This window comes from Tricharina praecox (genome assembly GCF_024521635.1).
Source record: "Tricharina praecox strain CBS 144465 chromosome Unknown BZA05scaffold_21, whole genome shotgun sequence".
NCBI lineage: Eukaryota > Fungi > Ascomycota > Pezizomycetes > Pezizales > Pyronemataceae > Tricharina > Tricharina praecox.
The window spans coordinates 606,052-632,096 of NW_026250423.1; the positions used below are offsets into that span (position 1 = coordinate 606,052).

The 26,045-nt window shown below is 54.1% G+C and overlaps 6 protein-coding genes across 6 annotated transcripts; 3 read left to right on the forward strand and 3 right to left on the reverse strand.

Moving 5' to 3' along the window:
• Positions 1-1,833: 1,833 nt before the first annotated feature.
• BZA05DRAFT_127329 (uncharacterized protein) lies at positions 1,834-4,793 on the reverse strand. The gene is made up of 6 exons (XM_051478753.1): positions 4,284-4,793; positions 3,455-4,198; positions 3,110-3,372; positions 2,594-3,049; positions 2,143-2,535; positions 1,834-2,075 (listed from the first exon to the last, which is right to left on the reverse strand). The coding sequence occupies exons 1-6, from the start codon at positions 4,568-4,570 to the stop codon at positions 2,065-2,067; spliced, it is 2,154 nt and encodes a 717-aa protein (XP_051337415.1). The 5' UTR covers positions 4,571-4,793; the 3' UTR covers positions 1,834-2,064.
• BZA05DRAFT_127310 (uncharacterized protein) lies at positions 4,794-5,728 on the forward strand. The gene has a single exon (XM_051478752.1). It carries the CDS (start codon positions 5,017-5,019, stop codon positions 5,542-5,544), a length of 528 nt encoding a protein of 175 aa, XP_051337416.1. The 5' UTR covers positions 4,794-5,016; the 3' UTR covers positions 5,545-5,728.
• A 423-nt stretch (positions 5,729-6,151) lies between these two features.
• Positions 6,152-7,247, reverse strand: BZA05DRAFT_405407 (uncharacterized protein). Its single transcript, XM_051484407.1, has 3 exons — positions 6,703-7,247; positions 6,246-6,447; positions 6,152-6,193 (listed from the first exon to the last, which is right to left on the reverse strand). The coding sequence occupies exons 1-3, from the start codon at positions 6,855-6,857 to the stop codon at positions 6,182-6,184; spliced, it is 369 nt and encodes a 122-aa protein (XP_051337417.1). The 5' UTR covers positions 6,858-7,247; the 3' UTR covers positions 6,152-6,181.
• Positions 7,248-14,364: 7,117 nt separating this feature from the next.
• On the forward strand, positions 14,365-20,168 carry BZA05DRAFT_340986 (uncharacterized protein; the record flags this gene model as incomplete). The annotated part of the gene is made up of 4 exons (XM_051480988.1): positions 14,365-15,284; positions 15,348-17,258; positions 17,349-19,136; positions 19,190-20,168. 4 exons carry the CDS (start codon positions 14,365-14,367, stop codon positions 20,166-20,168), a joined length of 5,598 nt encoding a protein of 1,865 aa, XP_051337418.1.
• A 1,021-nt stretch (positions 20,169-21,189) lies between these two features.
• On the forward strand, positions 21,190-22,711 carry BZA05DRAFT_447089 (major facilitator superfamily domain-containing protein; the record flags this gene model as incomplete). The annotated part of the gene is made up of 2 exons (XM_051487133.1): positions 21,190-22,026; positions 22,091-22,711. The coding sequence occupies 2 exons, from the start codon at positions 21,190-21,192 to the stop codon at positions 22,709-22,711; spliced, it is 1,458 nt and encodes a 485-aa protein (XP_051337419.1).
• A 1,035-nt stretch (positions 22,712-23,746) lies between these two features.
• On the reverse strand, positions 23,747-25,558 carry BZA05DRAFT_340795 (telomere repeat binding factor-domain-containing protein; the record flags this gene model as incomplete). Its single annotated transcript, XM_051480979.1, has 3 exons — positions 23,747-24,742; positions 24,818-24,961; positions 25,019-25,558. 3 exons carry the CDS (start codon positions 25,556-25,558, stop codon positions 23,747-23,749), a joined length of 1,680 nt encoding a protein of 559 aa, XP_051337420.1.
• Positions 25,559-26,045: the final 487 nt, after the last annotated feature.

Consider the following 26,045-nt stretch of genomic DNA (forward strand, 5'->3'; position numbering starts at 1 on the left):
GACCGCCTCCACCAAAAACGAAGTATATCAACCTCGTGGGAAACTCACATGCCCCTACAATGTATTCGACCTCTGTACATATCCTACCTCCTTTGTAGATCACGGCATATAGTACGCATCTAGTCCACTCTAGACCTAGAGTTCGGCACAGTGCAACCAGCTGCCCTCTAAGTTCTCTCTCTCCACACTTGGGTACATAGTTAATCACTCGCCAACTTACCGTAGATAGTGAAGAGGATAAAATGTACGCCGCCGCAGTCCCCCCCTTCATCTCTTCAAGATCAAATACTACATACATTGTGATGGTGCTGCTGCTGCTAGAGACGTGCGAACAGCACTCTCGGCTTCTCCATGTTATTTTTTATTTTTTGCTATGATATGACATGACATGACGCCGTAAGGCCTAGTTAAGCCCTATGTGGTAGCGGCGAGAACCCGACGAGGCTACTAGTGTCCCTCCAACAGCTATGTATAAAAGGCTCTTCTCCCTCCTTCCCCTCCGCTTCTTTTCTCTTCAGCTCTCTTTGGTATGTCATCCCCACCCCAAGTCCAACATCCAACATTCAACATTCAACACCATCGAATATCCACAGTCCACTAACAATCCCCCCTCTACATACACACAGCCTTTTGGCTTAGATCAAGTGTAGTATCTGTTCTTTTCAGTTTTAATATCTGAGAACCGATCACATAGTATCGGTGTTAATATTAATCTTGTTTTTGGATCCTGGGAGCTGCTGGCCACTGTGCTTACGCATGCTGGCTCCTAACTGTGTCACTGGTATTACACTGCATCCAGGTGATGCGAATATTCATCCAGTCTGCGTCTGCGCTTCATTGTCGCTCTGGATGTATGCGAGAGCACGAGGAAAGATTGCGGCCGTTGGCGGTGAATGGCACGTGCGCATGTCATGTTCCGACTCTTGCCCTTTGGCACATAGTTTATCACTCGTCCCGGACTGTTTATCTAGCGTCTTCTGGCTGTCTTCCCCCCCGATCGGCGAGGAGCCGGTTTGTATCTGCCTTAGGTAATCCAAGAATGTCGAACTGCAATGATGATTAACCAAGCAAGTGTATTAATCCCCCATAACCTCCCATAATCCCTCATGGCCCCCATAATCCCCCATAACCCCCCCATAACTACCGCCCACCGCCCACCGCCCACCGCCCACCGCCCACAGCCCTCTGTACATTTACATAAATCTCCTCTCCTCGCCTCCTGCATACATCTACCTACACAATATACGCCTATAACCCATAACCCACATCTCATAACCCATGACTCATGCCACACAAATATCAAACAACATATGCAAAGAAAGAAACACGAGAAAACCCCAATGCAAAGAAATATCATACGAGAAAGCCCAATGCAAACTTCAAAGTGGTAAAGGAAATTATAAAAAACACAACCATAAACATGAACATGAACATAAACATGAACCTTCACCCGGTCCCATCACCCAGTTCTCAAAAATCAAAACCAGTCCTAGAAACCAACCCAAGAACCAACCCAAAAACGACCAAAAACGAGCCAAAACCCAACCCAAAAACCCAAAAACGACCCCCCACCATAGTAGAAAGCTGAAACACCCTTATTAAAACCCATACATGGACTTTTACACAAGAAGCAGTCTCCGTGCGTGCTCTCGTAACCGGGACGAAGGAGAAAAAGGAAACACAAAAGGAAACGGGAAGTGGAAGGGGAAGGAAGACAAAGCGTGGTAGCATCCAACATAGGTACATACAGGTCGTATTGATATACAAAATGAAAATGGAAAAAATGGAAATGGAAAAATCAAAACCGTCCTGTCCCGTCCCAGAAGAAAAGAAAAGAAGAAAAGAAAAGAAAACCCGCCAGTCCAAACAAGACAGATGACAGGGAGAAATAAAAGAAACCCCAAAAAGCCGACTACATCCTTGGTATCGTGACACGCTCCGCCGGAAATCGAAAGGAAGAAAGGAAGAAAGGAAGAAAGGAAGAAAGGAAGGAAGGAAGGAAGCGAATGCAATATTGTGACGGGTATATGCAGGGGTACGTTATGTTGTTCCGGAGTCCAGAAATCATGGGAGGCCTCCTGTGTACTTCCTATCAGCATTGAACATCCGCGAAACCTTCCTCTGGTACAGTGCATAACATACATGTGAGGTAGCTGTAGTTCATCCACTGCTCGGTATCCAACCCATCGTTGCCACCAAAAGTGTTCGCATCCGGCTGCTGCATCTGGGAGGGAGTTGGTTGTTGTTGTTGTTGCTGTGGTTGCTGTTGCTGCTGCTGCTGAGGAACCGGTTGCATCGGCCACTGCTGCTCAAACGGTTTCTGGTTGCTGTCGTTGTTGTTGGGGCGCATGTATAGTGGGGTGTATCCTCCTAGGGGCGGAGGGTTCAGACTGCCGTACGACGAGCTGCGCGTCGTCAGGGACTTGTCGTTCGTGAGGGCGGGAGTGCCGCCGGCTGTAGCAGGTGCGCTGATTTGCGCTCCCGAAGTGACCATATCCGTGTACGAAGGGAATCCATAACTGGGTGTGTTGGAGACTGTGATGTGTTAGCAGTGTATAAAGGGAGGAGGTGGTGGTGGTTGTCGAGGACTCACCAGCACCGCTGGAACGCCGTCTCTCTCGTTTGTCCAGTTCCTTCTCGGCCGATGCGGCTATGCTGTCGAGTACCCGTCGTAGGTGCTCTTTACATGATGCTCGTGTGGGCGAGGATGAGGCGCTGAAATTGAGGTTCTCAACGTGCGGGACTAGAACATTATTGACGAATTCCATGAACTGATCACTAGTGTCAACCCTGGGGCCGCAGTAGCCTGGGATGCGGGCCGCCGGGAGTAGGCCTGCGGCGCTAGGATATCCTGACGGAATGCTGTCGGCGAAGGTGATGCTGGGAGGAGCGCTGGGAGGAGCGCTGGGTCCGGCTCCGGCTCCGGCTCTGACTCCGAGTTCGGCTCCGAGTCCGGCTCCGTAGATGCTGGTGCGCGGGAGAAGAGAGGTGGGAGAGACCGGAACACTGTTGGTCTCTTGCCTGACTGCGAGGCCTTGATAGGTGCGGCCTGGGGGTTTTATGGTTAGCAAGCGATGCCACACAGAATCCTTGACTACAGGCTACTAACCATCACTTCCCCGTGGCTCATCGAGCTCCTCGACGCTCTTCGCCTGACAAATCTTGACGATTCGCTCGTACGAGATGGCGCGCTCGCTCAGCATTTTCAGCTGCTTGGCAGCGAGACCATCGTTGGTCTGGTCTTTATACTGCTTTGGGTCCTCATTCGGGTGTTTGTTCTCCCTGTGTCGTTTAATCTGGTGTTTATCCCCCTTGCGCATTTCGCAGGAATCGCACATGTATGGCCATAGATGCTTTCGACGCAAGTGTTCCCTTTTCGAAGTGATCAGCCATCGCTATCTTAGTACATAGCATCGGGGAGGGGGAGGGGGGGAGGGGGGGTTGTGGAACCCACTTGAGACGATTGGATTCAAAGAGATTGGTGTCCCTGGTGCCATCGCAGCCGGGCCACGGGCACGGGTTTTTGCTGTCACCAGTACTGGCGGTCGATCCGTTGCGACCTGGAGGGGACGCTGGTCCCTTACCCTTCGCGGACACGGGTGATGCCGTCTCGGGCGACGCCGGCAGGGAAGCAACCTGTCCATTGGTTGGGGAGCCTCTGCTGATAACGGCAGCAGACAGATCATTGACGGTGGAAACTGTTCTCTTGTAGCGATCCTCGTGGATCCCGCGTAGCGTGGCCGAGCGATCGAGTTGATTCAAGTCGTGGATGGGGCCTTCTACGTAGGCGTGGTGTGGGGGAGGCGTTATGGATGGACTTCCTAGAATATGGGCTCTGGATGTTGTCGTGGCGTGTTCGTTCCAGTCATTGGGTGGATATGCCTCTACGTTGGTGTTTATATAGGGCACGGTGATATTGTGGGTTGCAAAGGCGGACACGGGATGCGATGCGATCGGCGCGCTGTCCAACAGCATGGGAGTTGAAAACATAGAATCACCGAGTTGCTGTTGTTGCTGCACATTGTATTGCTGGATAGTATTGTTCGTCTCGTAGTAGTCGATAGGATCGGTAGGATAGCTACTCTGGCCGGCATGTATCTGGGAATCCAATACCGACAATTGGGCGTTCGACGGATCTTGTTGTTGTTGTAGTTGCGAGCTTGTTGGGTAGGGCGGATGGTAGTCGGTGCACGAAGGTCTACATACCTCAGGATTTAGCATTGCCGGAACGAACAGCATCCGATCGTAGGCCGTGGAGGGGGAGGGGACAATACAGTACATACCTCTGTTCGTGAGCATTAACCCTAGGTTCAAAGCTCCTCGGACTGGTCGACGACGCCCTGCCCAGCACCTTCTCCACCGTCTTCGAGACCATCATCTTGGCTCTCTTTCCCGGCCCTGGCCCTGAAGAATGGCCGGACGAATGCGCCCTCGACCCGATGTTCGAACTCATCCTCCGTTTGAGATTCGTAAAATCGTCGTGCAGCGCCTTCCGCGCTCCTCGTATGTTGTTCCGTACATCTCGTAGGCTCGATCTCGTGTCCGAGCGCCGTGGTGGGGTGGCAGACATAGTAGAAGGTAAGGATAGTAGGTAGCTTGGTAGGTATAGCCTCGTCTTCGTGGTCGCAGCGGTGGAGGGCCTAGGCAGGAGTGGGGTTGCCAATGGCCGAAGGTAGGTAACAGAACGGAAAGGTGACGGGAGTCCTCAGGTTCTCCCCCGAGAGATAAGTATGTTCTGCTAGGCGCCCGAACAGCTAAAGCTAAGCTCCTCCACTTCGCGTACCGGACAAGTCGGATGGTGGTGTTTAAGTAAGAAAGTAAGTTGATCTTAAGGTAAGATAGTGGTGAATGCCGGCAGGTGGTAGCAAGCTGCTGTGTAACTAATTCTCCATCAAAAGGAACGCTGTCTATACTATGGTGGTGTATGTACACACTCTCTCCCGGATGAACCTGGAGCTAGCTACTATATAGATAGCACGGAGCCCTGAGGTCGGTCGAAGAGGTATATACCAGGTGATGGAGAGTACTGTCCCGTGTGGTCGTGTCGTGTCGTGTCGTCGCAGTGCTGTTCGTGAAGAGAAAACAAGAATGGTCCTCTCAATTGCGCGGGCATCGTGCTGTAAAATAGGTAGAGGCAGAATGTGTGCGCGCGCAACTCTGCCGGAGGCCCCAGGGTGTTGTTCTGGGGGTTCAAGGATTGTGTCCACCCACCTACCCATCCACACTCGATCCACCTCCGTCCAGCCACCATCCACTCATTCATCCCTCCCATCCATTCCCCCATCCGCTGCCCCATCCATTCCCCCATCCGCCGCCCCGTCCACCGCCCCATCCACCCCTCCACCCATTCATCCCAGCTGGCCAAACCTCCCCCCCTCCACATCGTACCTTACCCCCCTCCCACCATCCCGCGCCCATCCCAGGCCCGCACCCCCTCCCACCCAACCCATTCCTGCAAGCAACCATGAAACTTCTGTGCGTTCATCCCGACAGGCCCGCTGCGATTTTGACGTCGGTTGTCCCCTTCCTAACTACTGTTCCTAGCTTGAGCAACTACGGTATGTAACAAGTACCATCGCGCTTGGTGGCGCCCAGGCTGAGTTTAAAGCGGCGGCTGTGGGAAAAGCTGGTGGAACGCACCACCCGGGAGTGGCGCGGCATGCAGGATGGATGGTCCGTCTCATTTGAAGCCACGACGTGGTGAAAGATAACCTACCTGAGTAAGAACTAGTTCGAGGATGGGGCTTCTTCATACACAGGTACATAGTACAGACACATCACATCGTAATTGAAGCTCCGCGGACGTCATGTCCTGCTGCTCCATAGCAACTCCCTACCTACCCGTGGCGGTGAGTTTGGAGAAGAACTGCTCCCCGCACTTCTTGACGTCAGGTCCTATGGCTTCAGCCTCTCTCAAGATTTCGGTGAGAAGACGGCCGCCAACTTCCCCGCCGCGGGGAAGGCGTAGCTACGGTAGTTGCCTATCGACGATAGTAGCCATGGCGCCAATACGGGTTTCGCCAGCGGATTACGGCTGGTTCGAGACTCTGACGATCCATCCTGAATCATTCTTTCGAATCCACCGACCCGGTTCTTCGGGGTCCCTGTTGATGGATATTCCGTCTGCGCTTCTGGAGTGGGTTGGCCCACGCCAACTGCACTCTGTAACCCAACCACTCTACTATACTCTACTCTGATGAGGTTAGCGTGCAGCTGCCTCCCACAGGGCCACCACCACCACTCACCACCACCACTACCACCACCACCACCACTACCACCACCATTATTACCACCACCACCATTATTACCACCATCACCAGCATTACCACTTGTGTACGACCACTCCACCACACAAAACCCACGCAGGCAGGCAGACTGTGCAAGTGAGCGATGCCGCCTTGTCCGCCCATGTCGAGATGCGTGCATCGCACATAACACATCGCATACCTATCGTGCATCAGAAATCGAAATCTAAATCTAAACCTAAAGCAAGCACGGAGATTGGTTTCTTCCCCATCTTCTCCTCCGGGAATCTGGGTATCTGGGTATCTGGGTATGCACGCATCAATGGATTCTGGCAGAATGCGAGAGTTAGGTACGGAAAGACAGCCAGAAAGAGGCCCGGAAAGAGAGCTGGGAAGAGAGTCCTATCTCGGAAAGGCCCAAAGGCGGGCGAACGCAAGAGCGCGCCGAAATTAGTACCTATCGTACATTACCGTACACAGTAATGGCAGTGGTATTATCCGATACCGAGGCTCGCTGCTCGCTGCTGGAGATCTTCCCTCCAGGCCCCCGCCAGCGACTGCCAGCGGCTGTCGTAATCCGCTCGTAATCCGGATTGTCCTGTGACGAAACATTCGCTTCCTGTCGCGTGAGTTAACCCGTCGGCGACGAACAATCCGAATCGCTAACCAACACACTCAGAAGCCAGCGGGGACAGTTATGGAAGCGCAGCATCTGTGTATCGGCTTGCATGCATCAAGGTGGTGGTGGGGGGCTGAAACGGCCGGCATGCCAAAAGTGTCGGTCGCATCATGCAGCCATTCATTCAACATTACCCTCCATACTCTGCATTCTGCACGATCCTGTACCGACCCGTGGGGCTGTACAGTCACAAGTGTACCGTATTACCGTACCGTACCGAATCTCTTGCAACTTTCAACTTCAGACTTTCATCTTTCATCTTTCAAGGCGCATGCGCATGCGATTGCGATTGCTAATCGAGCCGGAGTTTGAATAATCGGACCGTCATGCTTCGCATGGCCGCGACTACACCTGAGTAAGCAAGCAGTGCTCTATGTAGAGTAACCACAGCTCGTCTACCGACCCGAGTCGGCAGAAAGTGTACCCGGAAGATCGTCGCTGGTGCTGGATGTCTTGACGCTTGACGCTTGACTGTTGACTTGACTTCGCCTCGCTGCCACGCTGGCTTGGCCTGGTTCGGCGCCGGCTTGTGTGGAGTATGTAATCGAGCCGGAGTTTGAATAATCGGGCCGTCATGCTTCGCATGGCCGCACCTACACCTGAGTAAGCAAGCAGTACTCTACTCTGGAGTAACCACAGCTCGTCTACCTACCCGACTCGGCAGGAAGTGTACCCGGAAGATCGTCGCTGGTTGTCTTGAACTCTTGACGCTTGACGCTTGATTGTTGACTTCGCCTCGCTGGCTTGGCCCCGCCGGCTTGTGTGGAGGTGTGGAGGTGTTCGCCCCACCTTAAACCATGAACCACGAACCCTACTCTTTACATAGCCGTAGCGGTCGGCTCGCACAGACGGTTTCGGCTGCGGTACCCAGGAAAGCTCGAACCACTTGTTTACTTATGTAAGTGCTCGGCGAGTATCCTACAGAGATGCTAGTTGGTTACATAACTACCTTTCTACTAGAAGGGAGTCAAGGGACCAGTTAGATGGGGCGGGCCGAGGGCTGAGGAATGTGGGTGGACAAGAGCTTCAGCGCCAAGTGCAAACGCCCGGCACCTGTCCAGTCCAGCACAGCCCAGCAAAGCCGGTACGCACACACCCACCTTACAGACCACCCATACCACGGGGTAAATGTCCAAGAACTCGCCTCACCCAATCGCTTATAATCTAGCATCTGGAAGTTAGAAAACTTCAGCTCTCTGAGCTCTCCCATGCCGAGTTCTCCGTTAGTGTCCAGAAGCCAGACACCGTCACGCCGGTGCAGATCCTTCAAGGTTTTCCGCTCAACTCCACTGCGCCCACGAACAAATACGTGGTGTATGTACTCTACTAGGTGGTACCGTGTCGTCTCCGTATCCACCGACTGGTCACGGCCACTAAGTGGAAATGTTTTTCTCAACACGCCGCCCCCCACCTGTCACAGTGTCACTTCACCGCCCGGAACGCCAATTAAGACATTCATGCGTGGCTACTCGCTAGAGTACCCCAAGTTGCCAAGTAATCGCTTGCTTACTTACATCCTACCACATGTCACCCCAAGTTCTCTTCACAAACGGAACGGGACGAGACAAAAATGGTGCCTGGCTGTGGGCTTGGATGACGGGTCGGTGGTTACCATACCGCACCGTACCGTACCGTACTGTAAGGCATCGTTCGCCAGGAGCACTACTACTATTAGTATGTAACTACAGGTGGGTAACATGCCCCTAGGGTACAAGGAATGCGGCAAGCCGCATTTAAGTAAATGCGAGCCTGCTTGTAAACTGGCTTTGACACAAAATGCGGCTCATTTGCTCTGATAATTTAGGCTTCTGCTAGTAAATTGGCCCAAGTCGAGTCAATAGGCGTTTGGCAATAATTGCGGCCAGTTTACAATAGTCAAATTGGGCTCTTATGCCTAATTTGGCTGTCGATACTCAACCCACCAACGTTTATTCCTAACATTGATGCCCACTACTACCTAAGGCCTAGTTTGGGTGTCAACTACACATTGTCGACTGAGCCACAGTACAAATAAACTCTACGGACAACCACTAGTAGCAGGTACATGCCAGCACCCCCCCGTAGTCAACCCCGCCATAGTCAACCCCACCATAGTCCCTCTTCATTCCGCCTACGATGTCCGACACCAGCCACGTTCTACGGTTCTTTGATTGTTTCCACCGAGTCGAGCTACGGCACGGGCGGGTGGAGAGACAGGTGGGTAGAGGCAACTAGTGTGTAGGTGATGATGTTGGGCTGATGTCAAGTGGTATGGTGAGACGACTATGCGGCCGACTAAGAGATCCCTCGCCGCCACCGCACCACCTATGCCCGCACCACAAGCCAGCCTTCTTCAGCCGGCTGGTGGCCGGTAGCCCAGAAGTAAAACAGAGTTTACAACAGGACACGCTGTGATAACGAGCTTAAATAATCGACTCTTGGTGCCGAGACAACAGCAAAACCTAGCCACGGTGGCCCCACCGCCGCCGGTGCTTCAATACTCCTCTCGCTAACAGCTCCTCCTCTCCTCCTCTCGCTCACAGCTTCTGCTCTCCTCCTCTCTCTGACAGTTCTTCCTCCTCTCACGAACATCTCCTCCTTCACTTTCTCCTCTCGCCGATAGCGCCCCCTCTCGCAGCCCCTCCCCTCGCCGATAGCTGTTCTCGCTCCTCTTCTTGCTAACAGCTCATCCGCTTACTAACAGCTCCTCATCTCGCTCCTTATTTCTCCAACAACTCCTCTGACTCCTCCTCTCGCTTCCACCGGTCGTCGATAGCTCCTCCATCACCGTCGTTCACTCCCTCGGTCTCTGGTCTTCCTACAGCAAGTACGTATTGCGCTCCTAGACCTAGCTTGCTGCGGATACCTCACTGCCATCGCCAGTACTAACAGACTGTCTATTCAGCCCGCCGGTCATGTTGAATGTGTGCTAAGATGTCAGTGAATGCCGGCGAGCGGGGGAGGCTGAAGAGCAGGGTGGAGGCTGAAGAGCGGGAAAAGCTGGGGGAGATATATGTGTATATATTGGGCGAGCAGCAGTAACTAGAACCTAAAATAAATATATTATCAACGCCAGCTGAGCAACTGTGCCCTTATAGCCATAGAGCCGTAATAGAGCCATAGGGCTGTAATAGAGACAAGGGCCGTAATAGAGATGAGGGCCGTAATAGCGCCGTAATAGAGCCGTAATAGAGCCCTAAGAGTGGCCGGATTAGACACGCGCCCTTTTACTGTAATTGCGACTTGTCCGATTCCTTGTACCCTAGGGATGCACTCTACTCTATGATGAAGCCACACGTTCACCGCTGTTGGAGCCTTGCCTACCCGTCGGCGACCGCGGCAACCTCCCCTCCCCTCCCTCACAGTCACCCGGCACCCGCCACACCCTCCTCTCGCCCCACAATCTGCTTACATCTCGACCGATTAATAATACTAGCCAATATAACTACTGAGTACTGCACGGGGCTGTGATGAGGTAGTCACCCAGGTAACCAACGCTTGGAGAGCCGCATATTATCGAGGTTTTGCACACCCGAGCGTCCGTAAGTTATCTAATCTGGGTATACTGCCGGTATGTACGGTAATACCTAAACGGTGGTTAGTTGGTCCGCCAGGTGCCGGGTGGCTACTCGAGTACTCTATACTCTATTAACCATGAATCTGACTGATATGATATGTCTGTATGGCTGTAGACTGTATGTCTGTAGGCGAAGCCGGGCCCATACCTATCAAGATAATCTTGTTTCTTCCCCATGGCGCACGCCGGTACCGATCGTGAAAACCCCCATTCTGACACCTCCGTACTCACCTTCAGTACTACTATTATAGATAATGGGTTGCGCGGTAGGTACTATATCTGCTACACATGTACATCCATAGGTACGGCGAACAGAGGCGAACAGAGGCGAACAGAGGCGGACGGAATTTCTGATTTACCACTCGCGACTTCGCCGACGACGGTTTCGGAAGTCACGCCCGTGTGCGCTTATCTGCCATGTACCTGCCTGTGTATGTACAGTTACAACTTTGGAACGGGGTATTTTGGTAACCTGACTCCCATCTATCTATCATCTATGTTAGGTGTATGATATATCCGCCGCGGCGCCGCCCCCATTTACCAGCCGACAACTCTATTTACATATTTATTATGTAGTATGTATAGTAGATGTAGCAGCCGACAAGTTGACAATTCTTGAACTCTAGGCAGCCAGCCAGACTTCGGCATGCACGCACTCGGCATGGAGGTCACTTTCACATGCTCTTTGACTTTTACTTTGACTTTGTATTTGCCTCCTTGTCTTTAATTTTGGCGTAGGTGCACGCCCGTTATTTCGGTTGGGTTTTGGGAGTGAACCGAATGTCGCCATCACGAAAGTCCCGGTCAGCATAGATATATGTGAGATTAATCATCGACCGACCGACCGAGCGGATGCGCGGTGCGCATGAGAAACAAGAAACTTGAAAGGGGTGTAAATATAGTATCTATCGGTGGTTGTATATAGTATGTAGTACATACTCGGGGTGCACGGAGTACACGGAGTTGCGGAGTTGCGGTGGGATGATATGGTATATGGGATGTCACTCGGTCACAGACCGTAATCCGGTCTGGAGGCTGGCTCGCTGGCTGCATATCGAGTATATAATACTGGTACTGTCGCCAACGACTATAGCCAAACCCCGTGAAATCTGAAGGGTACACCTTGAGCTCCTTCGGAAACGTCCATCTCTGTGCAAATAGCCAAAGTCCTCTCTCTCACACACACCCTCCCTCCCTCCCTCTCTCGTATCTCATATTCAGTCAAATCGATCTTCATGATCGAACCAACCTAGAACCAACAGGCCCCAAGTTCCCAACCCACTCATCCACCCCTAGGGTACAGGGAATGAGACGAGGCTCCATTAGTTGAATGCGAGTCTGCATGTAAACTGGCTATCAGCACAAAGTGCGGCTCATTTGCACTGGTAATTCAGGCTTCAGCCAGTAAATTGGCCTTTTTTCCTCAGCGTACAAGTTGCCATGTTTATTTGGGCGGAGCCGAGTCAATGGGCGGTTAGTAGTAATTGCGGCCAGTTTACGATGGTCATATTGGGCGAAGCCTAGTCAATAGGCGGTTGGTAGTAATTGCGGGCCAGTTTGCGATGGTCATATTGGGTTCTTTCACCTAATTTGGCTGTCAATACTCAATATGACGAATAGACAGAGGCCAAATTTGGCGTTGAGGTGTATATTGACATTTGGCAGTGAATGCAATGTCTTTCCACCACTCTCTTCGGACATCCGTTGGTAAAAAGATAAATTTCCGCTCATTAGGCTTCCGGCGTGAGTGAAAATGGGCTTCGGTTTATAAATGGAGCATTTTCTCCTTATTCGGCCGCCCCCGCCATGCCCCCCGCCATGCGCACCAACGTTGATGCCCACCACATACTAACCACATTCGCTTCCTCCCGCCGACAGCTCCTCCATCACTACGTCATCCTCTCACCACCATTACGCATTATAAGCGTAAGATGAGGCACGCTTACCCTCACACCCGAGTACATACCAATTCTCAGAGCATGCGGCCTCAGCCAATCCCGGCCACCATCCCCGCATTGATCCCCGCCGGTATTCCGTCGTCGAGCCCGCATTACCCACGCTGGAAGGCCTACTCCCCTCGTCTTCCCTGGGGTTAACCCCCTAATATTCAGCAACATCGGGATGTAACTCCATCTAAGCATCCATCCGCATCCTGCGGAGTAGGTATCCTCGCGGTCCGCTGGATTATCACCACCTTCACCTCGGCAGCTTCGTCAGGCGGGAGAAGCGGATTTGGTTAAGTTGGTTAGAGGCGGATATTTCATCTTTCTTTACTTTCAACCGGCCTTCTTCTCATCGATGCCGCACTATCTTACGGTATTAGAGGGAGTGGTATGAAGAATATAGTGCCCTGGTTCCGTTGAGTAAGTACGTTATTAGAGTATAGACGTCTCAAGCTGTTGAATCCTGTGATGAGATGTTCATGCACGATCACTCGCCTGGCTCAAGAAAAGGGAAAGTTTCGGAAGCTATATATCATCCTTATGTCTATCACTCCTTGTATAGATATAGGGTGATGGCGATCGGTAGGTTAGCACGTACGGGAAGCCCCTCGTGAACCAAAGCAGTTCCGTCCCTCGTTCTCCAGTGCCGGATAGGGCCACGCAACATCGACACTTCAACGGCTACATCACCGTATCGAGAGTTTTCCCCAGCGGAATCCAGATGCGTAAGGACATGTGTCCGTCCAGACATTGCATGAAGAAATGAGATGCAAAAAAAAAAGAAAATACTCCAAAGTAAAAATATCAACTTTGGGATTTCCGGATCCCGATTCGCACATCTCATGATGGTCGCCGTAGCAACCGATCGCGTGCCACTGCCGTTCTAGCTCTCGGATAGGGCCAAACACCCATCATCATTGATCGTCCCCAGCTTGCAGCGCGCGCCTCGCCAGCCAGCCAGCACAACACGCCCAGCCCAGCCAGCCCACCCGCCACCACCACCACCACCACCGTCCGGATCATCCATTGATCGCCTGTCCGAACGTTGCTGAGCGAATCGACCGTCGATCTCCTGCTACCACTCGTTGTCGCGCGTTGGGCCACGGCGAAGCCACACCCACAAACACCCACACACACCCACAACTTATCGCAAAAAAAAAAGGAAGGGCCTGTCAGCGGGCGGGCGGCCAACGGACAACGCGCTTTTTCCATGCTTCCCTAGCCTCCAATCCTCTCGATAGGCTAGTACTATACCGCACCTCAGACCTTGTACTCTGTGCTCCCGGCCAGTTCTAACTATCGATATCGCCAACCACCACGCACCAACCATCACCGATACATACTGGCCTAGCTAGCCACAGTGCACGCACGCTGTCCTGTCCCAGCAGCTGCAGTCCGCTTCGCCCCGATCTTCTTCTTCGATTCGTCACACTCGCTCTCATCTCTTTTCTTCCTTCTTCTCTTCTCTCGGATTCCTTCCCTATGGCTTCTTCGTGATCTCCAACATCTCGTACCTCCCCCCCCCATCCCGCCCCTCCACCTGGGCCCAGCCCCAATAATAACGAACTCGCAACGACTTTCCCCCCCACCGCCCGTAGGGCCACCGGCCACAATTCCAATTCCAATTCACGCGCTTCTCTCTTACATACTCACTCGTGCATTACAACAACAACAAACACCTACTCCACCGCCGCCGCCGACCGCCGAAACAACAAACTACCCGCCCAACTCCCTATATATACTAACCCATCACCACCTCCATCTCCAAGCGCCGCCTGCCCGCCACATCTAAATCGGGACCGTGTTCAATTTCCGCGCGCGAATTGACATCACCCTGCGCTTCCTACAAATTCCCACACACCCCCGACCGTCCCGGGATAGCGACGACGACGACTGTTACGACTGTTGCGACTCGACGAACGAAAAAGAAAAAAACCCTAAATGGCGGACCGCAGCTGGGTCGACGACCTCGACGAGGACTGGATATCGCAGCCACGCTCGTCCTCCCCGATCATGCCGCACCACTCACCTTCTCAAGCAGGCACGGTCAACGTGCAGCGCCATCCGCAGCAGCAGCATTATACCCACACCAACAATGGCACGACGAACCGGCACATGCGGCGACGGAGCAGTGATACCCTGGGCAGTGGTGTATCCAATTCCTACGGGACCACGCAGCTGCACAACAGCCGGCGGACCGCGGATACCCCCGAGTGGAAACGCCATCTGATGCGGAATTTTGATCCGAGTGCCGGCGGCAAGGATTTGTTCTCGCCGTTGGAGCTGGAGAGCCTTTTCCGGCCGCCGACGGCGCCGCGCTCGTCCTCGCCTGGCCTGCCGTCGAAAACTCACCATTATCAGCCGCAGCAGGAACAACAGCTGCAACACCACCAGCAGCAGCAACAGCAGCAACAGCAGCAACAGCAACAGAGTTTCCCGGGCCTACCACCGCCGAAATCACCGCGGAGGAGTTATCTACAGGCACCGCATTCCTCCGGATTTCCATCTGGGCTGTCGACGCTCGCGGAGGAGACGGGAAGCGGCAGTGTAGCGGGTGCACTGGAGCCGATAAAGCAGAGTATTCCGCAACGTCAAGATGCGGGTGGAAAACCGGTACTGAGGCCGCTGAACCGCCATTCGCTAATGTCAAACGGACTCCGCCGAACGCAGTCTTCTCCCGCGGCGGAACGAGCGTCGGAAAGGTTCGAGAGGTTCTCGGAGGGCCTGAAGGGGAGGCGGAAAGTCACGGGGTTTTATTCGGATGTCAACGGCGGCGGCGTGGAGCATGGTGCGGCTGCGGGTACAGGTGTGGGCGCGGGTGCGGCTGCGGATAGGGCTTCCGTCGCCTCAAGTTCGCACTCGTCGAGGCAACCGAGTACACGTTCGGGACAGGGACAGGCTGGAACGCGATGGTGGAGGTCGAGATCACGGCAGTCGCAGGAGTCGAGTGATGACCGAAGGGATGAGAGTATTTCCCCGGTTTCAGTGGGGGCCGCTGGGTTCAACAGCAACCCCGGTTTCCCGGTGCTACGGCGTGGAAACAGCAATCCCGAGCCGGATCGGTCGTCTCGTCGGAGCAGGAATGGGTACTATAGGGATCGGGAAGATACGGCGGAGGAGACGCACAGTGATACTGCGAGTGTGGGGAGGTTCATGCATGCAGAAGCTTCGGTGTATCCGTCCAGTCCGCCCATACCCGGCCAGTACATGCTCAGGCGAGAGTATAGCAGGGGGCGCGGGGATAGGTTGATGGAAGAGGATGAAGAGGAGGACGAGCATCCGGACGACCAGCACTATATTGAGGACGGGCATCCGGACGACCAGCATTACATTGAGGACAACCACTACATGGAGGAAGAGGAAGAGGAGGACGAGGACACTGGGTCTTCTCTTCCTGCGGCATTCATTGCTCCCCGGAGACCACCGCCGACACCACCGTTTCCGGACAGGCGTTCCGTGCTTCAAAGCAGCTCCAACAGTGCAGATCCCGATGGTAACGGCTTGCTCAGTAATATCCGTAACCATCGGGACGCTCCAAAGTCGAAGTCACCTGTGAAGTCTATGGTGGGAGTATTCAGCCATAGTAATAGCAATACGGCGGCTTCGAGCGGTGATGAGGTTGAATCATATTTCACGTCGAAATCTTGCCGGTACACGCCCGAGTTTCGGACCAAGACTCCACTCGATTCCTCTGAAGGCCAAAGACGCCTCGATTCCTCCGAAGGCCAAAGACAGGGGAACGGAGGAAGTCCGTTGAAGCTGTTTAGTGGTGCCTACGACACCTACACGAACGAGAAGCTGCGCAAGCGACTAGGCGAGTTGGAAGAGAGCGAGGACAATCGTGAGGAGTTGCCCAGGGCCAACCGAAGAATCAGCTTCAATGGCTCGGACGGCGACTCGATGGATGGACGGAGCGATCGAGACTTTTCCGGTGGAAGCATGGTGGTGAACCGTCTCGAGAAGATGGCACGGCAGACCGAAAAACGGGAATCTCCTCCGCCCGGCACTAAGTATGTCAGGCGACACAGCAAGACCGTTCGGTACGGAGCCGCCACAAAGGACGAGCAGCTCACGGCCACCACTACCACTACCACCTCGACAAAAATCGTGAACGGTCGCGACCGCAACCGAACCCGCCATCACCGTCACCAGCGCCAGTTGTCTGCTCTTCCGGCGTCGTCCTCTGATCGGCCATCGCAATCGCCCACGAGCGGCCGTAAGCATCGCCGTTGGCGGTCAGACGAGTCGTCGGCCGCAAATGACGGCGTTGCAGGGCCAATAAGTCCAGTTAAAGAGCGCACGCCCAAAAGGCTGCGACGTGACTCTGTTATCGTCCCGCCACGACCAGGCTCCAGCGGTACTCCAAAGCATTACTTCCAGAGTCCTGCAGCTAGCCGACGTCGAATATATGCAGGAATCGAGGAGGGAAGCATCCTTGCCAGCTCGCGACGAAAGCAACGGAGCAGGGCGAATTCCAAAGAATCCCAGGTTTCAGCTAAAAGAGCAGTGCATCCTGTCGCGGTGCCTAGTGGAACGTCGCCATCGCCCACACCTAGGAAAAAGAAGCACCACATCCTGAAGAATACCAGAGAGCTTGGGATCGCGCCGTCAACAGCTGCACCGCTTAATGGTCAGAACGGCCATCCCCGGAAAATCATCTTCAGTGGGAGTAAGGGTGACGGCATGCAGGGGGAGAGTTTCGAAATGCCCACCCCTCCCAGAGATGCCCATCTCGGCGCACGAAGGGACAGCATCACGACAAAAGATTTCCTTGAGCAAGCAGAGGCCGTGATGGCCAGACTCCGTGGACTGGGGCTGAGTAACGACAATAATGAGTCTGGGGAGTGCGATGGAGGCCCGCAATCGACGAGAAAAGGAATCAATGAATTAAATGCCGACACTGGAATTAGAGATAGGAGGATCAGCAACGGTGATGATAGCCGGGGGGGAGAGGGTGACCGTTCCACTGTTTCGACCAGCATGAGACTTCACGCCGTAGCAATCAAACTCAATAACAACCGATGTGGCGACCAGGGTGCATATCCCAGCATTCATGCAGCACCGCCAGTCGAACGCGAACGCGAGCGCGAGCGGCAAGACGGAGACTTTGGCTTTTCTCGATCGTCCAAATCATCGCGCACCTCGGTCAGAGTCATCTCGAACGTTCCGGAAGTTCTGGCGCACCGCCTCGCGACAAAGACCGCGATCGCGAACGACATGACGTTCGACAAAGTCGCGCACGCCTGGGTATCGAGGACGCCTATTAAGGAAGGCGAGGAGGATCCGCTGCGCGACATCTCGGACCTGACGGTGGACTCGAAGGAGGAGGAACGCGCGCTGAACCTGGCGAAGGCTCACCTGCGGCTGTTTGGGTGTACACCGGATGGCGAGAAGAGCGGGGTTTGGAGGAGCTCGAGGGCTATGGACGATACGGAATTGCGCGAGATGAGGGCGGGAGGCGATAGCTGTGCTGTCGGTGGCACTTGGGATGAGTCGCATTGGGGCCGGTCCCAGCCGCTGAGCTCGAGCGTGGGAAGCAACAGCTCGCAGAGGAGCAATGAGAGCGGGTTCGGCGCGAACATCGTCAGGACGGAAACGAGAACTACGAGCTATGGGACCGATGAGAATATTGAGGATGATAAGAAAAAAACCGAGACGACGCAACATGATCACGACAGTAACGATAAAGACGAAGGGGAAGAACCCAACGATAAAGATGGGACGGATGCACAAAAGTCTTCCGCCAGGTTTGCGGACGACGCGTTTGCTTCCTCGCCTTTGAAACGCGAAATGAGGATGGATGATGTTAACGATGATGATGTGGACGGATTTCTGGAGCACGGCTCCCTACGGCGATCTGGCCGCAATAACCCTTCGGTCGGCTCGTATCGGAATACTTCCCGGCGCAAGTCGCTGGGAAAGACCTTTATCGGACGGCCCATTTCCAGGATCACCGAGGAGGAGGAAGAAGTGGCGCTGAAGTTCCGTCGCCCGGTCATGGAGCGCCCCATGGAGCGCGAGTTTAGAAGGTCGTTCAGCAGTGCTCTGACTCCTATACGATCACCGTACGAAAGTCAGCTGGCAACGGCCCCGCCCTCAGTGAAGAACAAGGGAGACGTCTCTTACTATATGTCGCCGCTTCCTGATCTTTCGTACCGGTTCGAGACTACCGAGGCTTTGGTTACGTTGGAGCTCTCATATATCACCTCCCGTCGGGGTCCCAAGGCCACGTCCAAGGCTGTCGAGGCATCGTTTTCCATCGCCCAGGCGAATCTCGTCAAACACCTGACGGACGTGGAGCCGTACGATCCGTACTGGGATTTCATCAAGTGTCTCAAGCTCTCTGATCGGAAACTGGAGACGTTGCACACTCTGAACGAATGGTGTCCTCGGATATCCGAGTTGGATGTGAGCAACAATGATCTGGGACAGCTGAGCGGGGCTCCGGATAGTGTCCTCACCCTCAACGCGCAGCAAAATTGTCTCAGTAACGTGACATTCTTTGGCCACCTGCTCAATCTGCAGTACCTCGACGTCTGCGGGAACGGGTTGGAGAATTTGGAGGCGCTGAGAGCTTGCATCCATCTTCGCGAGATCAAGGCGGACGATAATCAGTTGACGAGTATTAGCGGGGTCTCCTCGATTGCGGGGTTGATGTCGTTGAGGTGCCGCCGTAATCGCTTGGAGCGCGTTGATCTCTCCAAGTCTGAGTTGTATGTATCCGTTCCAGTCGATAGGAGGCGATGGAAGTTAACGTTAGTAATAGGACTCGCTTGGCTGAGCTCGACCTCCGTGCGAACCGTATCGTCGAAATCAAGGGTCTAGAGGCACTTCCATCACTCATCCACCTAAACTTAGACCAGAATTGTCTCGCTACCCTCTCCCTCCCGTCCGGAATCAAGCTCAATACTATTCGTTCGATAAAGTTGACGCAAAACTCGTTTACTTCCTTCGACGTTGGACCATTTCCCAATGTTCGCATCCTGTACATGGACAACAACAAGCTCTCGCACGTGTCCGGTCTCACCAGGGCGAAATCCATTGACGCGGTGTCATTCCGAGACCAGGCTACGATCTCGGGAACATTCGATCTGGATGTAGCGCGTATGTTCGAGTCACGGAAGCTCTACCTTTCATCCAATCCGGTCGCCGCACTCAATCTTAAGGCTAGCTTCCTCAACCTTCAGCTCCTGGAGATGGCCGGATGTCATCTGCGGGCTCTGCCAAAGAATATCGCGTCACTGATTCCGAACGTGCGCGTGCTCAACCTCAACTACAACGCGATACCAGATATCCGTCCGCTCGCTGGGCTCACGCGATTAGTAAAGCTCTCGTGCGCTGGGAACCGCATCTCGAACGTCAAGAAGCTTGGCCAGGCACTCGAGCGCTGTCGCGGGATCAAGTGGGTGGACTTCCGCAATAATCCGGTTACTGTCGGCTTCTATCCACCCATCACAACGGTCACAAAGCCGGCCGCCGAAGACTACGCTAAAGACCCGTTCGAGATCGTCGAGGCGGAGGAGGAGAAGGATGCTGCGCATGTGGCCAGACTGGACCTGGACACGAGGTGCGAACGGAAGCGGTACTGGCTCGTCGTTGCGGCGGCGTGTAGGAAGCTGCGCGGCTTCGATGGTCTGCTGTTTGTGAGGGAGGATGTCGAGGTCGAGGATGACGTCTGGAAGGAGTGCGTTAAGCGTGGCTGGCTGGTTGTTGGGGATGCCGTGGAGAAGGAGGTTCATGAGTAGTAGTGTAGTAGTTTTTTTTCTTTGCGCATGTCGAGTATCGGGAGTTGAGTTCTCCCACTTGTTTTCTTGGAGTTGTGGTTTCCTTGAATCGCCAACATCACCTTCCTGTTTTTTTTTGGAGGGTTTTCTTTTCTTTTCTCCTTTCCTTCTTCTTCCTGCTTATAACCGGGTGTTTGGGTGCTTTTACTGCCAACTAACTGACTGACTGACGGAGTGTGTGTGTGTGTGTGCGTACTACTATTTCTTTGTCGTTGTTAACTTGTTATATGGGTACTGGATTGGATATCCCTGGAGTTGTTTCGGGTCTTCTTTGTTCTTTTTTTTTCTTTGCTGCCGTTTTTCTTTATTGCGTTGTACAACTACTGGTATCACTCCGCACGCCACCGACATGGGCGTTTTTTTTTACTCTATGTATCTGGGTATTGTTTTTGTTTTTGTTTCTTTAGTGTATGGTAGTTCACTTTACTTGGGAATTGGGGGACTGGAGCTGCGAGCGGAATAGTTAAAAGCGAGTCTTGGGTACTTACATTCATATCGGGTTGTGGATCGTGTTCGCTGAGCAGTGAGCGCTCGGATCTGCGGCTAGTGGTCGGGTCGGGACTCGGTAGACCGTTTTCTGGGCTGCATACTGCGAAGTATGTAGGCCTACGGAGAAGGTCAGGTGGCCATTCTCGAATACGGGGCGGAATTCGTGGATCGTGATTGCATTCACTGCACTTTGTTCTGTGTTCTGCGGAATGACTGTTCGTGCAACTTTTCTCTCTCTTCACGATTCACGAAATTCAATGGCATGTAACCGTTAACGTAATGCACCGGGATTGTGTTCCTACCTTGTATGTGATCGCGCGAGAACTGGCCTATGGCCCTACGCCGTCATGGGGCCGACGGACCGGCGTGGATGATTCACCCACGAGCAGCCTACGAGCTCCCCCTGTAGGTACCTAGCACTAGGATGGATACTCTATCGCATAACACCCGCCCGCCTCGCCTCCCTTCTCTCTCCTCTCCATCACACCTCACCATGGCATCCGACACGATCCCCACCGTCCGCGAGACCTCGCCGCTGCTGCTCAGAAGCGACACCAGCACCAGCGTGCCGCGCCGCTCGATCCTATCATGGCGGCCCCCGAAATCCTGGAGCACAGCTTTATCGCTGCTCTCAGCGCTGAACAACTGCCTCTGGGCGGGCAGCGTGCTGATCTTCTCGCTGTACGCGCCCTTATTCAACGAGCGCCTGCACTACCGACAGATGCAGATCAACGCGGTCTCGGTAGCGACCGAGCTGGGAATGTACCTTCCGGTGCCCATCTTCGGCTTCATCTGCGACCGCTACGGGCCCAGCCGCCTCTCGCTGCTGTCGACCGCGTTCTTTGGCCCCGGATATGCCCTTGCCGCTCTTGCCTACCAGCGTCAGTGGGACTATAGGCTCATGGTCGTCGCCTTCGGCCTCGTGGGAATGGGCACGAGCTCCATGTACTTCTCCGGCGTCACCACGTGCGCGAAGAATTTTACGGGGAGGAGGGGGCTCGCTCTCGCTGTGCCCATTGCCGCGTTTGGACTTAGCTCGCTGTGGCAGGCCCAGGTCGTCTCGAGGGTCTTTGTGGATGCGGCGGGCGTGCTGCTGGTCGAACGTGTGTTTCTGTTTTTTGCTGTGAGCTTGGTGCTCGTGGGACTCGTGGGCAGCGTGGGGCTTAGGGTTGCTACGGATGATGAGGACGAGGGGGAGGAAGAGGATGATGGCGACGAGAAGGACTGGGTCAATGCCGATACACGCGCCTTCCTCAAGGACAAGAATATGTGGTGGTTCGCCACCGGCGTGTTCTTGGTTACTGGGCCTGGCGAGGCGTTCATCAACAACGTGAGTCACCTCTCCTCTACACGAGTATCAACTCGGACCTGTCAGCTAACAGACATTCTGGCAGATGGGCACACTGATCCAAACCTTGCGCCCGACGCCGACCACCTCCATCTCGACCGTCGACCCGGCGCTGCAAGTATCCTTCATCGCGCTGACCTCGACCCTAGCCCGCCTCGTCGCCGGCTCCGTAAGCGACTACCTCGCGCCGCCCACGCCGACCCTGCACCTCGCGCCCGCTCCCAAATCCCACCGGCGCCGCCCCACCTGCAGCCGCATGAGCATCCTGTTCCTCTTCGCGCTGCTAATGTTCCTCGGGCTCTCCCTGGTCGCCTCAGGCACGATCCACCGCACGCCGTCTTTATTCTGGCTAGTATCCACATCCATCGGCGCCGGCTACGGCGCCGTGTTCTGTCTTGCGCCCACGGTGGTCTCGGTCGTCTGGGGCACTAAGAACTTTGGCACTAACTGGGGGATTGTGACGATGACGCCCGCCCTAGGCGCCGTCGTCTATGGCTGCCTCTTTGCGGTTGAGTTCGATAATGGCGTGGCGGAGGGAATGCCCTCGTGTGTCGGCTTTCATTGCGCCAGGTGGTCGTTCACTGCTATGGCCGGGAGTGTCATCGCCGCTGTTGGGGGGTGGGCGTGGGTCTGGGGGAAGTGGAGGAGGGCCGGGGTCCTGGTGTAGAGTGGGGGTGATGATTGGCGTTTTTTTGGTTCAGTTTGGGGCGGGACGTGGGTGTTTTTCTTTCGAGATGTGTTGCTGTTGCTGCTTCCTGTTGGACTGGGGATTGTTCTGTTTGATAAGGGGCGTGCACGGGTGTTCGTTTTTCTATGTGTTGCTGCTTTGCTCCCTGTTGGTCGGATTGGGGATTGTTCTGTTTGCATGTGTTTGAGTTTGTTGCATCTTTACAGGGTTTTTGTAATTGTTTTGTAATTGTTTTGCGACTGTCTAGTGCATCTATACACGCATGGTGGGAGGTGGCTGTATTGTGGAGGGTGTAGGTGTAGGTGTGGGATGCTCTGTACGATACAGATAGAGTACTGGTAGAGTAGACGTATCACTGTATTGTAGATGAGATGTAGAGTCCCCACTCGTTAGAGGGGCATCATTAAGCATATTCACTTCACTTCACGTGGTCCTCGGACGGCGTACGGCCTGGGAGCTACTACCGTGATATGTATTCTTGCAACGAGGTTCTTCAGGATCACATCACTCGTAGGTACCTATTCACAAACGCAACGCCGGACGACTCTGGAGTCTGTACACAATCGGCTCTGCCACCACTATTCTATATATCTATCCGTGGGCTTACTTTACTGTCTCTCTCCCTCCCTCCCTCTCCTTCTCTCTCTCTCTCTCCAACCCACACCACACCCGTGCTTTTACCATATCCAGATGGCATAAAAATGCAACAGCAGTCGAAGCCAATGGAAAAAAACAACCCCATGTACAGTGAAGAGAAGAACAACGAACAAAACAAGATAAAACAACACAAAAAAACTCCGGAAAATTCATACGCTCCACCCCCCAAGAAAACAACAAAAGAGAAGAAAAAAGATTATCTGCTAGAAGAAGACAGAAGAAGAAGAAAAAAGAATGGGGATTGGAATTAATGACTTGTTATTTTAAAAAAAGAAAAAAGGAGAAAAAAGAAAAAAGAAAAAAAGAAAAAAGAAAAAAGAGGAAGGCAAAAAAAAAAGAAAAAAGGAGCGGAGGGCTCTAAGGGTGAATCCCTCCCGCCTCCTGCCCCAGCCCGACACCCACGAGCAGCAGCTGCTGGTCGACGTCGCCAACAGCCAAAGGATCCACAAGGGTATCCTCCAACTGCTGGGACTCGCCACGCTGTGCCATCGGCGCGACCGGAGCCATCGACGCCTGCGGGGCGAACTGGTGCTGGTGCTGGTGCTGGTGCGGGGACGGAGACTCGGAACCAGCAGCTCTCGCCAGGTCCTCTTGCGAGGCCTGCTCGATAATAACTCCCCCCCCAAAGTTGTTATCGGCCACACCGTTGGTGTGGGCGAGAGTGTGGCCGAGCAGCATGGCCCCCTCACCACCATGCATGCTCGTCTCCTCGTCTCCATCCTCCCCCCCCTGCTCGCTCCCCTCCCCCTGCTCGCTACTACCCCCCTCGTGTTCGTCAGACGACATGTGGTGGTATCCCGACATGTCGTCCCCCCGGTGGGCGTTACCAAGAACGGTAACCGCGGCGACGTGAGCAGCGTCTTCCTCTGCGCTCGCTTCAACTGCCTTCTTGGCCGCGTTCTTGGCTGCCTGACCAGGGGCGCGGGTCTTCAACTCCCCCGTGACGAACTGCAGGTAGTACGGAACCTCAATGCCGGACTTAAGAAAGAACAGCTTGAGGTTCCGCGCCTTGTCCTTCAACTGGACCTGGTTACGGTCCTTGAGGGCCTCTGAGACGGTCCCACCCGGTCCGAACATCGCGAGGATTTGAGACCAGTGCGGCCCCTTGACGCGGTCAAGACCGGCCATAAGGGCGTTCTCTTCCTCGGTAGTCCACGGACGCCGTTGAGATGGCAGTCCTGAGCGGCGAGCATTGGGAGACGCCTTGGAGGTGGCGGCGAGACGGGCGCGTTCGTATAGAACTTGCGTCGGCTGGGACTGTTGGGGCACGGGGGGCTGCGCAATCGGCGGCGCTCCCATATTGTACGAAGTGTTGGGTCCGAATAGTTCGTTCTCCAACACTTCGCCACCAGTCTGTCCCAGGCCGTGGGGAGGGGTGTGCGGGGAGCCATTGTGGGCGGTGGTGTGGGCTTGGAGGACAGCAGCCACTGCTCCATCCTCGGCACTCTGCGGGGTCGGGCTCTGCTGGTGGTCCTGTGACATCGGCGGCATGGCCTGCGCGTGTTGATGATGGATGGGTGTCCCCATCACATCAGGACGAGGTCCTCCATGGGACATCCTCTTCCGAGTTTTCTTAGCCTGAGTCCCAATCAATATCAATCATTACATAGCGAGCTTAAGGGCACTTACCGTCAGGGCGACAATCGTCTCGTGATTCTTGCTCACGTATCCACTAACGTCCTTCAAAAACTCTTGCCAGGCGTACTTGTCGGTCAAGTTCACATCGTCCGGGATCTGCATCAAATGGGTGCGCCTGCAGGCCAGACGACTGACGAAGTCTTGTTCGCTCGGTGTCAACTGCTTGCCGCCTCCTCTGCGGGACAACAAAATCTCCCCCATATTGGCGGGAAATAGATCTTCGAGGATCTCCTCCTTGCTCCTCTCATTGGTGGACATTGCCGAGATGTATGCCTGGGTCTTCAGGTCGAGATATAGCGAGCCTTGGGATTTGAGAAGCCTTCCTCCGTCCGGTACGAAAGTATCTAGAAAGTGTTCGTTCAGGTGGAAGAATCCAACCTCCTGTGATCCAAAGACCGAAGAAACAAAGGTAGCCAGGTTGACCTTTCGAATGGTCGAGCGCTGATCTGGAGTCTCAAGCTTGAGCTCGTCGGCTGACAGGAAAGCTTCTGGTGTGTACAGTTTCTTCGTCTGATCGAACAGCGACTTCATCGTGTTATAAGCTTGGCCTTGATCCGAGTCCGGCTGCGTAACGATATTCAAAGTTTCGGTGTACGGGCCCTTTCCGAGTGTCTGTAGTATCTGACTCGACTGATCACGTTTTCAATTAGCTCCATTGACACCACACAAGAATCGTAGGGGACCTACGAGATTATCCAAAATCGGCAAACTGTGTATCTTCAGTGTTTGGTTCGCGTCCCAAATTTGGTATGCGTTCTGCTCTGCATTGAAATAAGATTGGTTATTGAGCTCGGAGGCCAGCGCATTAAGCTGGTCTTCATCCGGCTCCTCGTCCTCGAATTCCTGATCCTGGTCGCCATCGTCCTGAAGGGCGTCTTCTTCGTTCTGAAACGGGTTGTGTTCCATGTGTGCGCGGATCTGATTCTGTACTTCCACCTCGAGGAGTGACATATCGGGGTCGAGATGGTGACCATTCTCGTCGTTGAAGCGGAGACGCTTATCACTGTGGGCATCTTCG